We start from the raw sequence: 15,266 nt of genomic DNA, 5'->3' as shown, positions 1-15,266 counted from the left end.
GATGTATTAAGCTATTGACCCACTGTCCAATTTTAGTCAAGTCAAACCAAGACCTTAAAACAGCCTCTGATATTGAGCCTGCACCAGGGCAGGTGAAAGTTTCATGTTCTTCCAGTTGGCTTTTTCTTGAGGGCCAGGTTTTGGGTGGCCCCTGTTTGCAAGAACAGCACAGGAGCGTTACCTGAGAGGAGAGGGATGAGCTCTTCCCACCACCTGGAGAGCTGAGGGAAACTTTCTCCTGCTTGTTTGTCTCCTGCTCTGTGCAGATCCCCATTGCAAAAGCCCCTGCTCACGTGTGCCAGCACATCTCCAAAAATTTTTGCTCCTCTGTGATGCTAGCTGTCAGAGGAAGGCTGCATTATTTATTGACTCAGAGTTGGGTGGAAAGATGGAAGCCCAAAGGTTACTGGAGCTTAAAAACGAGGTGAAAACAGTAATCTTTCTATAGGATATTAGCGTGACAATCTGTACTGCCTGTGGAAATCTGCTTGGACAGTTGAAAATATCACCAGAAAGGGAATAATTTTTCAGGTTTGCTTCCATCTATTAAATAAAAACTACTTCTGCAGTTATAGCAGCAAAACTTTGTTTGATTCCTGTTAACATGGGTTCCCTGCTACATAACTACGTCCAATTTCAGGAGTGTTTCTCACAGGTATTTCCCCTTGGAGGTTGTCCCCAAGGACAAGCTGCCTGCCAAGCTGTACCTCCCACGCATGCCCGTACTCCTCTGCAGAAATCAGCCCTTCTCTGCCTGTCTCTTCCCACTTCTTGATGCTCTCTGGTCTGCAGAGGATGAAGTATCTGCAAAGTTTTGCTAGTCATGTTTCAGGCAGGGCAACTGGCACTTTAATTGTTCATGCCAATGCAATGAACCCTTTCTGTGTTTGTCTGAGGTCTCTGAAGCACAAGCATGTTTTTTATTATTTGAATAATTTATTCCACCTTTTGATTCTCTCTGACATTAGAAACAAAACTGAAGTATCATCATCTCTAGATGTGCCAGGGATTTGCATGTCTCAGGAGGCAGGATTGCTTTAGGCCTTGACTGAAGGCAGACACCAGCGTTTAACACTGATACTCAAGGCTTTGCTGGGTGTTAGAGCTGAAGTGGCGTTAACCAAAGCAAACTTACAGCCCCTGTTGATTAAATAGACAGTGTATGTAGGGCTTGGATGTTTCTGGTCTCTGTGTTCTCATTCCACCTTCTGCTCAAACATAATTGCTCGGGCTGGTGTTTCCTGCCATTATTTGGGTGGAAATCACAGCAGCTTTATTGGCTGCAGGCTGGATGCTTCTCTTCCCACTGCCTTTGCCAAGGCATTTCTGGTTGGTTGTGCACTTTTGAAGGTTATCTTTGCTTCCATGTCTGGCCCAGCTTTACCTGTGAAGTGCTCACAGCACAGAGGTATCCAAGCTGGTGTGGTTTTGTTTTGTTTTGGTTTTTTTTTGGTTAGGGTTGGAAGGGACCTTCAAAGGCCATCTAGTCCAACCCCCCTGCAAGGAGCAGGGACATCCCTGACTAGATCAGGTTGCTCAGAGCCTCCTCCAGCCTGGCCTTGAACGTTTCCAGGGATGGGGCCTCCACCACCTCTCTGGGCAACCTGTTCCAGTGTTCTATAACTCGCATTGTAAAAAACTTTTTCCTAATTTCTAATCTAAATCTACCCCCCTCTATTTTAAAACCATTACCTCTCATCCTATTGCAACAGGCCCTACTAAACAGCCTTTCCCCATCTTTCTTGTAGGCCCCCTTTAGGTACTGGAAGACCGCTATCAGGTCTCCCCAGAGCCTCCTCTTCTCCAGGCTGAACAGCCCCAACTCTCTCAGCCTGTCCTCATAAGAGAGGTGCTCCAGCCCTTTTATCATCTTCGTGGCCCTCCTCTGGACCTTCTCCAACTGGTCCATGTCCTTCTTGTGTTGGGGGCTCCAGAACTGGACACAGTACTCCAGGTGGGGTCTCACCAGGGCAGAGTAGAGGGGGAGAATCCCCTCCCTCGACCTGCTGGCCACACTCCTCTTGATGCAGCCCAGGATGCGGTTGGCCTTCTGGGCCGCAAGGGCGCATTGCCTGCTCATGTTAAGCTTCTCATCCACCAGCGTTGGTCCTGGACTAGTTTAGCTGTGTTAGCCCAAACCTGGCTGTTCAGCGTTGGTGTGGTGGATCTGGACCTCTGTGCCCTGCAGATGCATCTGTCAGACACCTACAGATCTGTTATGATGTAGATAGCATTCATCTGTTCCTGGTTTTGTGAGGCTGTTCCTGCAAGTTTCTCACCCCTGGACCAGGATTTTGCTAAGGTGGAGGTGAAACACAGCTGTGGAGTATTGAAGCTTTGCATCCTTGCTAGGCTGTAGCGGCTGGTGGGTGGATGTAATGCTATTGCTTATGTCCTCAAGGGCGCTGGTTTCAAAACGCAGAGAACCGAGTGGTTCTTGGGGTCTTCGCTCATTGGCAGAGTTCTCGATGCTGATGTGAGATATGATCCTTATTCTGAATGCTAAAGCAACAGGATGGATGTTGGGTCTCTGTGCACACTTCCAACCCACGGCTGCTCTGATGTGATGCACTTGCAGAGGCAGTTTGGAACAGTGAAGCACCCTGAAGCAGGTTCATTCTTTTTAAACTTTGCGTCCTACAAAGAGAAGGCTGGAGCGTGTGCGTTTCTGTACAAGAGATTTGGTGAAGGGTTGGTTGAGGCACTGGTTTCTCTTGACATTGCATCAGCGAATCCACACAAGGCAATTCCCTCCTGTTCTCTCTTCCTCTGGTCCTCCAGGAGAGAAATAAATACAATATCAGGCTTCCCTGATCCTCTCCAGGAAACTACCTGTCCACGCATTAATGTGTAGTGGGGGAGACAGGGGAGAAAGACATAAACAGCCCCATTTGTGGATCAGAAATAAGCTGGTCTTGAATCTGGAGTAGGTGGTTAAAAGCAGTAGCAAGCCCTGATGCTCGATGCAGGGTCTCAGCTGGTGTTCCCCGGCAGATGTGGGGGACCTGGCCAGACCAGGAGCCGTGTTTGGTGCCTGTGGGCGGGGGCTGTGCCAGCTGCAGAGCCCTCTCCTCCCGACGCAGGGCTGCCCTCCACTCTGTGGGGCCCCGCTGCAGCTGGCTGAATCCCCGGCATCGCTTGTCACCTCACATTACCTGACGGATGGACTCTGAGCCCGCTTTGGCCTGTGTAAATGTCACCTGTGCCGAATGCTACTGGAGAGGCAGAGGCGGCCAGCTGTGGCTGGCACGCAGGACTGAGTCCCATCTTCTCAGTTCCCCTCAGTCTGTCTCAGTGCTGCTTTTCCACTGCAGAGCAGCTCCTTGCTGGTCCTGCTCTGCTGCCACGCTGATGTTGCCATTCGTCCTCCAAATGATGGGAGAAAATACCTTGAGGAAAGCCGTGCCATCCCTGCAAGCCCATGACCCTTCCTGGTTGCTTTCTGTTGGGAGGTGCATGACACTGTTTTCAACCAAAATGAATCAGACTTGTTATCTCTGCTGTTTGCACTGTCCAAGCCAGCCTGGCTCCTTTAGACTGAAACGACTTTGAAGGGTACTCAGCTCAGGGAATAAGTAACCCCGGTGTCAAGGATGCTTTGGTATGGCTCTTCCTGCACACCTTCTGCCAGCCGTGCAAATTGTTCCTCATGCAAGCTGATAACCTGGTGGCAGTCACATCTTATATCCCTCTCGGAGCGCTCTGGTCTGAAAATGAGAAGCTGAGAGGAGTGTTTCCCCAGGTGTGGGAGGCTGCATTTCTACTCCCTTGGGGACTGACCTGACAAACTTAGCCCAGTGAGGGACTGAAAGTCCAAGTTGGGACTACCTTGCAGGAGTGCTTTTCTTTTATTTTTTGTTTGTTTGTTTCTGCTTTTTTAAGTGGTGTTTGTATTACAGTTTACAACAGATGGATAAAATTTGTTGATAAGTGAAAGTTAACATTGATGTTTTTGACCAATGGGTTTGTTACAGCCTTGGCAGGAGAGCATGGCCAGGCGCTGTGGAAACAAGCATGTTGTGTCATCAGGCCCTGGCAGAGCCTGGCTTTACACCTGTGTGCTCCACAGTAGCTGCTTTCATTTATCCATCCATCTCCACCAGCAAACACTCCTTTGTGCATTCATGCTTCCTCTTTGGTGTCTCGTTGCTGGAGTAAGAGAGGTAGGCACAAGCCCTCCAGGCTTCCTGGCTTCAACCTTTGATCCTGTCCTGGGGGGCTAGGGGATGCCCCTGGCCATAGCCCCCGAACAGTCGCCTCTTGGCATGGACACAAGCTTGTGGGGCTTGTCCTGGCAAGCAGTATCCTTGCGTGAAAGCCTTGTTCTGGGTCCCTATGAGGCTTGAAACCTTCCTAGTAGAGAAACTTGCTGGTGACAGTGTTTCTGTAAAGCCTGGTGTAAATGCAAACAGTTAAATAACTTTCCTGGGAGTCTTTTCTTATTGGTTTAAATGTTCCTCATGATACTTCCAAAATATGCCCTTTTCTGTATTAATGGAAAAGGATGAAGAATCATTCTTCTCCTTAGCTGTTCTGATGCAATAGATTTTTGCCTGGTCTCCCCTTCAGTGGCTTATTTTCCAAACTGAAGAATCCTCAAAGGCAATGTTGTTTATCCAGCTGTTTAAAGAAGCATAAAACCCATTTCCTTGTAAGTCTATGCTACAGATGCTGGGGAGGACTGCGTGCTATGGTACCAGGCTGCTCCCAGGTGATGAAAAATGCATTTTGCTTTTCTCTGAAGCTGATAATGGCACAAGCCAGGATGCTCCCCTGAAGTCTCAGGAAACAACCAAGGTGCCTGTGTGAGCTGAGCATTTAGGTAAGGTGGGGGCCAGGCAAACAGCATGTCTTCTGCCCACTGCTAAAGGCTCTACTGGCAGCTGTCTCTGGAATGAAAGGCTTTTTTTTTGTGCTTGGAAGCCATTACAAGGTAGGGATCTTGCTATCTGCTAACAGAAAACAGGCCACGTGTCTCCGTGATGGTGGCAGGGGGATGTGGGGTGACTCTCTAGCAGCAGGCGGGAGCCCTGGCTCTGCCTCCAGACCGCCTCACTGCCTCCAAGGCTTCTGCTGTTGTCATTGAGCCGGCTTCCTCTTGCTGCACATCGCTTTCCCACTGGGAGAATTGATCCAAAAAGCCAAAGCAAGAATTGACAAAGACCTTTTCTCCCCCTCCCTCTGCAGAATTAAGTCTGAAGTGGGTTGATAACGGCGGATCGAGTCCTCCTTGACTCTGACAAATGTCTTTAATGTTATTCAGCAAGCTGACCTTTTCCCGTCTTTATTGTGCATCTTCCCTTTGAATCAGATTTGATTGTTACTTCAGGTAAAATAACAAACACTGTCACGTAAATAACTTTGCAATAATGTTAAAAGGAGGAAAAAAACAATCAAACAAACAAACCACCAAAGTGCTGCCTTACTTGCAAATGCAATGGGAACAAGCATCCTCTGTGCCAGCCATGGAAAACCAACTGTGTGACCTTCCCACATGCCTTGCTACTCCAGGGAATAATCTCCTGTGTTGAAAAACCAACCGACAGAGAAACAATGGTTCATTAAAATGTTAATGACAGCTAATGCTAACTGGAGTTAGAAAATTCTAGAGGAGGGAGAAAAGGTCGTATAAAACCTTAAAATAAGACCCGTTTAACCTATTGGGACTAGTGGGCATTTGATGCCCAGATACCCTCTGAGTATTTGAGACTGGTCTTACAGAAGACAACGTTTTGGCCTTGGGTGAGGTGTTCAGCCTTGGAGACTACACTGAAGTGGCAATGATTGAGGTTATGTCGCTTTTCTGAACCACCTCTTCCCCAGCGGGGTTCAGGGGTGGATTGATCTCATGGGGCTACCGTGAGGCTCAGTTTGGCAATGTGCACTGGAGCTCTTCAGTCTGGAAGGAGGAAACCTTCTTTCCTTGTGACTGTGAGACTGTCTGCCCAGGCATGTCTGTGTGGCCTCAGTCCCTGCTGTGCCTCGTGCTAAGTGAGGAAAAGTAACAGACAAAATAATTTTTGGATGCCTTGTCTTATCATCTGCATTGTTAGCGCATCATGGGCAGTTTCTGTTCTGCGTTCCTCCTGCTCCTCCTGAAGGTGCTGGTGTCAAGTTTTGAGAGCTGGAGGAACGTGTGAAATAGCACAGTGGAGAGGTAAGTGGGTGGGAAGGGGAAGAATTGAGCGATGGGAAGAGGAGCTGGCTGAGCATGATGCCTGAGCCATCGCAGGGAGCAAAGATGCTTCATAAGACATGAGGAACATTTAGGGCTTCCAGCCTGGTCAGTGGGGATTTCCTGGTTTCAGATGTGCGCTCTCTCTAAAGCCAGCTTGGACGTAAGAAATGAAACCTCAGGGAACAGCTCAGAAAACCAGCCTGAGTCAGGCAGGCAGCAGCCTTCTTCCAAGTCAGCTGAGGCACTGAAGCAGTGGAGGAAGATTTGATTATTAAGTATTATCTTCATAATATATTTTGTTGCTGTATGTAACTCTATTTCCTGTACCATAACCAGTGTTTTGCTCTTTCCCTTTATAGCATAAGGCACGTTTGGTTGGCATTGAGCCTTGGTCAGCATCTAAGCTGGCATGACTGAGGCTGGGCAGCTGATCACTGTACAGCAAGCCTCACTCATAGTGTATTTAATCTTTTTCCCTGTAGATTCCCCTGTTCACGCCAGCTCCACATCCGTGAGCCCATCATCAAGCCTTTCCACGGGAAATTCGGTGGACGGGCCCCACAACTACCTCGAGGCCCCTGCAAACGCCTCACGGGCGCTGCCATCCCCCATGAACGCAATCGGGTCTCCGGTGAACGCACTGGGCTCGCCGTACAGAGTCATCGCGTCCTCCATCGGCTCACACCCTGTCGCTCTGTCCTCAGGCCCAGGCATGAATTTTGTGACACATGCCAGTCCACAGGTAGGTTAAAGCGCACGCTTCCTTCACTACGATTCATGGTGCTCAGAGACCAGGGTACAGTCCAAAAACTTGAGGGAGCGGGTTGGCTGGTAGAATCTGGTGTGTTTTTGCTGCCTAAGGAGACCAGCTGTAAAGAACAATTTCCAGCATGTGAATCTTTCTGCATAAATCCCCATGGCACAGACACAGAGAAGACAGCCGTGTATATTTCAAAATCCCTGCACAGTAAAGGGATTTTGAGATCCCAGGTCTGTTCACACCATGGATGCAATCCAGTTCCCCTCCACTGCATCTATTGCAGTGGATATAATTACTGAACGTGGAAATAATTGGGATAGCCAAGGGCTGCAGCATGTGAAGCATTCCTCTTCCTCCTGCAAAAGGATATCTGCTTTGTTTCATTATTTGGAAAGGAGACAGACTTTCTAGGGAAACAAATGTTAATGCTAAATAACAGCCACATACTGTGTTGCATATAAACTTTGCCTGAAGAAAAATGAAGCGTTCCTCTCCTTACTGCCTGAGCTCACTCAGGTGCTGAAATTTCCCTTCCAGACAGGGAGGAGACCTAGGGGTTGGTGCTTCCCCAGAGCCATGGACGAGCTGGGAGCCTCCTTGGGGTGGCTGTGTAGGGGAGGGACAGGGATGTGCCACACTGCTCCAAGAGCCTGGCACAACCTCTGGCATGGCTGGGACCAAGGTGACAGTGTGGGATTTTGATAGTGTGCTGAAGTGCTCTGGGAGTCTAGATCTAAGTGGAAATTCTGCCTTTTGTTAACAAGACTTTGCATTTTATTAGTGGGACCTGAAGGTAGGGAGTGCTTGAGAGCCTCAAGGCTCCTGTTGAAGGAGCAGCGAGGAGATGATCCCTGAGCCCTCTCTGCCCCATACCCTGCTGCTACTCCACGGTCTGTCTGAAGCTCTTCCTAGTGCCTGCTGCTGAGGCTGGAAAAGGATGGTATGGGGAGGCGTCTGAAGAGCTCTGAAGGAGTGTAAGGATGACTTGGCAGATTTGGCTTACCTTTCACCAACATCCACAACTCCTGCGTAGGTCTGGGCTGTCTTTGGTGGGCATGCTGGGCATCCTTCCTCCTCTCATTCCACCCAACTGTTCCCCATCAACCTGACAATATCTGTGCCCATGACATCCAGGGCAGGTACTTCATGGTGGTGGAGCTGGTGGCAGCATTGGCTGTGTGGAAGCCTTTCCTTTGGGGCTGGGGGCGCTCTGGGAAGCGGCTTCCCCGATCTGGGCACCATGCCAAGCTCCCAGCTCCAAGGAGCAGGTTTCATTTGTGTTGCCTCTAATGCAAGGAGACAGCTGAGCCTTGGGGATTCAGCAGGGAGGCTGCTAATGGATTTGGGTTCAAGCAGTTGTCCCAGATATCATACATAATTGCACTTAACCTGCAGGAGTCAAGCTCTGAAGACACTGATGGCTAAAAACTGCCCCGTTTCTTCCCCCGTATACACCCTCTCTCCCTTTTATTGTCTCAAAGTGCAGCTAGAGAGAAAGAAAAGGTGGTACTTGAGCTTTGAGTAACATTTTACACCGTAAAAAGTTCCTCCTAGCTCAGCATCTTGCCAAGAAGTTGTTTCCAGGGTAAAAAAAAAAAAAGGTCACTGGACACTTGTGGGGAGGAAGGGGTTGATTGAGCCTTTCCTTAGGGCACATTTGGATGTTGAAGCATTAGGATTTACCACTGTCCAGTGCCTGGTCTGGATCTCTGCTGGGGAGAGCAAACCTCTGGGTAATTTTTTTCTTTATGCTTTTACTTTCCAGCGCAGCAAAACAAGCTGGCTTTTAATGTGGTAATTTTTGCTGGGTAACTTGTAGTTTCAATGTTATCAGACCTTTGAAGCTTTGTTAAAGAAGGGAACAGGAGTGAGAGAAGATGAAAACAGGCTTAATATTTTTGTTTTCTAATGACAGGTCCAAAAATTCCAATGGGATGAGCCCTTCTTGTTCTTTGCTGAAATACCCTGTGGAAATTATTATACTTTTTCATGGGAAATGGGCAGTTTCTTGGAGCAAATGGAGAACTTGCAACAACATGCATGAAATCTAGTGGTTTAGATATTACGGAGATTGCGATGAAGACTGTAGCTGGATTTTCATCCAAAGCTTTGATTTTGGTCCCTGCTTCTGCCATCTTGCTGGGAAGAACTTGAGCTGATAAACTGGGGCGACTGTTAAAAACAAGTTCAGTGGTGAAGAAACCATCCCCAGCCTTCAAAGTGTGGTGATGGGAAAGATGATTTGGTAGTGGTTCTGCAGACACACTGCTCTGCCCAGACAGCTTTTGACAAGACGTGCTCAATGGCGCTTAATCCTTGCTGCCCTGCCAACAACAGCTCAAAAGCAAATAGCAATAAAACAAAGCCCTGGGCAACATCAGGCTTTGGTCTCTAATCGATGTCGGTTTGTAACCTTTAACTTGCAGCAGCCATGAGCAATTCCCGGGGATCTCAGCTGGGGGCTCTGGGCCGTTCGCCTGCATCTCACTGCAGCCGATTTTAGATGCTCAGCCTGCTCCCTTTTTTTAATCTAGCAACCCTGAATCCGCTCCATTCTCCAGCCTGTCATAGTGTTTGGGAACCTGAGTTCCAGACAGTGACCAAGATGGCCATGTTTTCATATGTTTATGCAGATTTGCATACCACGAGGCAGGGAGGACAACTCACTTAACACTTTGGTTTATTTTTTTAAAAGAAAAAACCAACAAAACATCATTACACTTCGCTAACCATGCAGCACTGCAGGTTTAATTGCACTAAATCACCTGGCTGCAAAGCTCTTCCTTACTGAGCTGTTAGTGCTCAAGACCGCAAGCAGCCAGTGATCAGCATCATCAAATGAAGCAAGCAGGACCCCACCAGCCTTGTTGCTTGGAGGCTATAACTGAGCAGCTAAGGGTTGCTGCCTGCCCTTTTCTAGCTCTGCTTAGTCCTGGCTTTGGTTACAGAGTCAGGGCAGGGTGAGAGGCGATACCTGCTACCAAGCATCTGCTTAAACCCCTCCAGCTGGGTTCACGGGAGGATGTCGGTCTGCCCATGGTAGCCCTTTGGAGTTGCTGAAGATAAGCTTGTGGAACAAGCCCAGCAGGAGCAGCAAGGGAGGATTCAGCTCAGTTTGGGGGTGGTTTCTTTGAAGTATGAGTCCCAACCCTCTAACCTGTCTTGTGGCTTCTGCAGCTCAATGTCCTGAACAATGTCAGCAGCTCAGAGGATGTCAAGCCCTTGCCGGGTCTCCCAGGGATTGGGAACATGAGTTATCCATCTACAAGCCCAGGATCCTTAGCCAAACACATCTGTGCCATCTGTGGGGACAGGTCCTCAGGTAGGAGGTTTTCTTTCTTGGGGAAGATTTTGTGCAATGAACACTCCTCTGATGCTCTGAAGCGAGGCTTGTGCAGGAAAAAAACACTCCAGAGGCTTGCTGAGGCCATACTGGCATTGCAGGATTTGTAGCTGGGTCTGGCTTACCCAAGGGCAGGTTGCCTGTTTTCCAGATATGCTGTGCTCAAAAGAGAACAAAGCTAAAAGCTATACTCCTCTCCCTTATGTGTATAATCTCATTTTACATTATGTCCCTGTTTATCAAAGGTAAATATATCAAAACTGCTGTGTTCTTATTTATCTGAGCTTGTGTTAGCTGAGCTTTGGCTGTTCCTGGGTTTTCCCTCCTGCCCCAGAGACCTGCAGCCTGGCTGCGCCTTGCAGGCCTCCTCTGACAGTGCACCCATTTGCTGCCTGTGGCTTTTCTGTGCTTGCACTGCACCTAAGATGTGGCTGCACATCCTTCCCCTGGGATGCTGTCCATCCTTATCACAGGAAGGCAGCAGTTCTGTAGTTTGACTGCTGCTGGTCACAATTCCTGCTAAAAGCCACTAAAGCCAAGTCAGGCCTGCTAAGGTGATACTTCTCAGCCAGTTTTTTCACCTTTAGGGTTGGTTTGAGCTCCTCCATGCTGGAGGGAAGGCAGATGCCTGCCTGCCTACTGATGGACTCTCCTTGCCTCCCCAGGGAAGCACTATGGGGTCTACAGCTGCGAGGGCTGCAAAGGCTTTTTTAAGAGGACAATCCGGAAGGACCTGATCTACACCTGCCGTGACAACAAGGACTGCCTCATAGACAAGCGCCAACGCAACCGCTGCCAGTACTGCCGCTATCAGAAGTGCCTCGCGATGGGGATGAAGAGGGAAGGTATGTGTGGGCTGGTGGAAGGAATGGGCTTATAGAAATTTTCCTTACGTTCACTAGGATAAATCTGGCTCTTGGTGGCCCTCCAAGGCTGGAGCATTCAAAAACCCCACACTGACAGCTTCAGGGCAATTTTTATCTCATTTCTTAAAGGAAATGAAGCTGGTGGGGAAGCTATTACACTGTACTTCTCTTCCTATCACACCTAAATGCACATACTGGTGACTATTGGACCTATTAACTGATTTTGACCAAGCTTGCCTTTAGTTAGTGGCCCTTAATGGCCTGGACCCCTTGGATACCTGTAAACATCTGCTGCGGACAGCACCTGGCAGCGAGGAGTCCTGCAGCCTGCTCGTCTCCTGTGTGAACAGCAACCTCTTTTTTCGTTTTCAGGTTGCTGGCTTCATTTGTCATCACCTAATTCTTGCACTGAAAGATAAGGGTGGATGATTTATTTCTGTCTTTTTATGTTGTAGTTCTCTTGTCATTTCCACTCTTAACCTCACTTTTGGGGATGAGCTGTGGTATGGCTCACATCCTGTGGTGTTTTTTGTTCTGCAAGAGAGAGCTGTATGGAAACAGTTTGTGCAGCCTCTCCCGTACTCCACATGCACTCACTGCAACCCCCAAAGGACTGTGTTTCTGGCCCAAACCACCAAAGGTGTTGGTCTGGAGCAAGGATCCAACCTGAGGCAATTGAACTTGGGGAGGAATTTTGCACTGACTTGAAGGAAGCCTTCAAGAGCTGCAGAGGCTGATGCATGTCTGTGATGGGTCCTGCAGCCCTGCCTCTCTCCCAAACAGCTCTGGAGAGTGTAAAGGTCTTTGTAAAAGCCACCGCCAAGTGAATCTCTGCTGCCAGGAAGGGCAAGCCCGGTGGCATGGGTGTTTATCTGTCCACCTCCGCCCCCTGCAGCTAGCCACTCCCTTGGTGGAGCAAAGACTGCTGAGATAGATTGTCTTCCAAATTACACTGACAGATGCAAGGTGACAACTAGCACAGCTTTTAAGCTGCTTTTTTTTCCCCGAGATAAATAACTGTGCCACCTCCAGGGTTGAATGCCACCAGGCAGTATAGCTGTCCCTTTTGGAGGCCACGCTGTCCCCCTGCAGAGCACGCAATCCCTGTTCGGGAGCTCCGACTGTGCAGGACAGAGCCTGGGGATGTAGCTGTAACGCTGGGCACAGGCTGAACCTTGGCCTGTTCCCTGTGGCACCATCAGTGCTGTGCTGCCTCAACTGCTTAGGGCAGTGGGGGACTGCAAAATGGCAAACTTCAATCAAAAACCTAATCCCAGGCACAGCTCGCCCTTCCAGCTGGGCGCAAAGTGCTTCATAGGACCAGGGTGTCAGCGCAACTTCCCTTTGCAGAGCATGAAAATTTAAACCCCAGGATCTTGGTGGATCCTGTGGGGCTTTGGCTGCAATAATCACAGGGGCTTTCCAGGAGCTGCAGGAACTGGAAATAGACTGCAGCTTGAACAAGAAATCCTGGATGAGTTTGGAGACTGAGTGATGGAACTGCTATTTCCTTGGCATGCTCTTTCTTCCACTAAGGTTTTGATGACTTTAGGAACACTTTCCTGGATTCTTCCTGTCCATTACCCTAAAGAGGATGAACGCTTGCCCCAGCTGGCTGGCACAGGTGTGCATCCTGCATTGCTCTCCCTCGCCGAGTGCCAGACTGGGTTGCCCCACTGAGCCATCTCCTTGGATGCTGCCAGGTCCCCAGCAGTCAGGCAGTGCTGGGAAGCATATCCTCCCAGCTGGGAGAAATACAGGGAAGTGCTGAGCAATTGTAAAATAATCCTGAGTCCCAGTGCTGAGGAACCTCTCGCCCAGGTGGGTCACTGCGAAGCTTTGGCCCTTCCCCTGAAAGCACCCTAATATAAGCCAGGGTAAGGCTCCCCAGCAACGAGCTGAATCATAGAATCATAGAATCACATGGTTGGATGGGACCTATAAGATCATCTAGTCCAACCGTCTTCCCACTACCATTGCTGCCACAGCTACTAAACCATATCCTGTAGCTTCTCATCAAGCCGCCTCTTGAACACTGCCAGGGACGGAGACTCCACCACCTCCCTGGGCAGGCCGTTCCAGTGCCTGACCACTCTTTGGGAGAAAAAGTTTTTCCTCAAGTCCAATCTAAACCTCCTCTGGTACAACTTGTGGCCATTTCCTCGGGTCCTGCTTGTTGCCTGGAAGAAGAGGCCAAACCCCTGTTCATCACAACCTGCCTTCAGGAAGCTATAGAGTGCAATGAGGTCTCCCCTGAGCCTCCTCTTCTCCAGACTAAACAATCCCAACTCTCTCAGCCGCTCCTCATAAGACTTGTGCTCCAGACCCCTCACCAGCTTTGTTGCCCTTCTCTGGACACATTCCAGGGCTTCAATGTCTTTCTTGTAGTGAGGGGCCCAAAACTGAACACAATACTCGAGGTGCGGCCTCACCAGTGCCGAATACAGGGGGATGATTACCTCCCTGCTCCTGCTGGCCACACTATTTCTAATGCAGGCCAGGATGCCGTTGGCCCTCTTGGTCACCTGGGCACACTGTCGGCTCATGTTCAGCTGAGCATCAACCAACACCCCCAGGTCCCTTTCCTCTTCACAGTCCTCCAGCCACTCAGCTCCGAGCCTATAGTGCTGCATGGGGTTATTGTGGCCAAAGTGCAGGACCTGACACTTGGCCTTGTTGAACCTCATGCCATTCAGCTCAGCCCAGTGATCCAGCCTATCCAGATCCCTCTGAAGGGCCTCCCTACCCTCAGGCAGATCAACACCGCCACCCAACTTGGTGTCATCTGCAAACTTACTGAGGGTACACTCAATCCCCTCGTCTAGGTCATCAATAAAGATATTGAACAAGATGGGCCCAAGTACCGACCCCTGGGGGACACCACTTGTAACAGGCTGCCAGCTGGACTTGACTCCATTAACCACCACCCGCTGGGCACGGCCCCCTAGCCAATTCTTTATCCAAAGAACTGACAGGACACCTGCTGGTCACTTGCCTTTTTTTTTTTTTTTTTTTTTTTTTTTTTCTCCTGTTTTAGCAGAATTTTGTTATTTCCCTTTGGGATTTCTCCAGCAAAAAATGTGCACCCAGGACGCCAAGCACAAGGCTTGGCATACCACATGCACATGTCCTACACTAACCTGTCCTCCCCGCAACCAACAACGCTGGGAATGAATTGCTGAGATCTGGAGAGAATTTCAGCTGTTCTTTTCCTCCAGTCAGCAGATATTTTAGAAAAAGTACAGAGATGAGAGAAGAGAGTAAAGGCATTGAGGCATTCAGAGGTGCTAGGAACTGCTTTCTAGTAGAGAGGGTTGGGAAAGAGGGGTGGTGGAGGGAGAGGTGATACGAACGCTGAGTAAGTGTTTGCTCAGGAATGAGGCAGGCTGTGTGTGGATCCAGCTGGGGGTGAGGGACCATCCAGCCCTGCTGCTGGGTGCTCTCTGGCTGCTGAGGGCCTGTTCAAAGTTTGCAGTGAGCACAGCAAACCTCAGTGTCTGGGTGCTGGGTCCCTCTTCCCTTCTCCAGCATCTCGTGACAGGCGAGTCCAGGCTGCCACCTGGAGGTATCAGCTCCTCTTTCCTCTATTCTGCAGCTTCATACTTCGGAAATCACAACCTTTTGTCAAATTCGGAGGCCACTGGTCTACAGCAACCCCAAAGTTATTGGGAGGAGGTGGGGACAGCAATTTTAATGGACATACATCTGAAATGTCCATTTATTTTCTTATTTTCTGTTCTCCCCCTCCTGAAGGGGTTTTTTATTCCTCCTGCCCGAGGAAAGGGGACCCACTGTGAGCAGCTAAGTGTTGCTGTGGATGTAAAGAGTCACTTTTCTGTCCTACAGCTGTGCAGGAGGAGAGGCAGAGGAGCAGGGAGCGGAGCGAGAATGAGGCCGAGTCCACAAGCAGTGGCAGTGAGGACATGCCTGTGGAGAGGATCCTGGAAGCTGAGCTGGCAGTCGAACCCAAGACGGAGGCGTACAGCGACATGAACACAGAGAGCTCAGTAAGGGGCACTAACATCCCTTTCAGCTTGAGAGGAGAGCCTTTCAGGGGCAATTTGAAAAGGCAAACCCCATGTGAACGGCTAGCATTTTGCACAGAGGTTTTTGCTTTGC

At 49.5% G+C, this 15,266-nt stretch overlaps 1 protein-coding gene across 2 annotated transcripts in view; it reads left to right on the top strand.

Moving 5' to 3' along the window:
* Positions 1-15,266, top strand: part of RXRG (retinoid X receptor gamma) — a 52,945-nt gene that overhangs the window by 33,638 nt on the left and 4,041 nt on the right. For both annotated transcript variants that reach the window (XM_086753719.1, XM_086753720.1), the window contains 4 exons: positions 6,661-6,920; positions 10,116-10,260; positions 10,947-11,126; positions 14,994-15,154. In XM_086753719.1, coding sequence (XP_086609845.1) covers positions 6,661-6,920; positions 10,116-10,260; positions 10,947-11,126; positions 14,994-15,154 — 746 coding nt within the window. The remainder of the gene's footprint in view (positions 1-6,660; positions 6,921-10,115; positions 10,261-10,946; positions 11,127-14,993; positions 15,155-15,266) is intronic.

The sequence above is a fragment of the Chlamydotis macqueenii genome, chromosome 8 (assembly GCF_036417535.1).
Source record: "Chlamydotis macqueenii isolate bChlMac1 chromosome 8, bChlMac1.mat, whole genome shotgun sequence".
NCBI lineage: Eukaryota > Metazoa > Chordata > Aves > Otidiformes > Otididae > Chlamydotis > Chlamydotis macqueenii.
The sequence above is the reverse complement of the archived record's forward strand: the minus strand, read 5'-3'. Positions and strand labels throughout refer to the sequence as shown.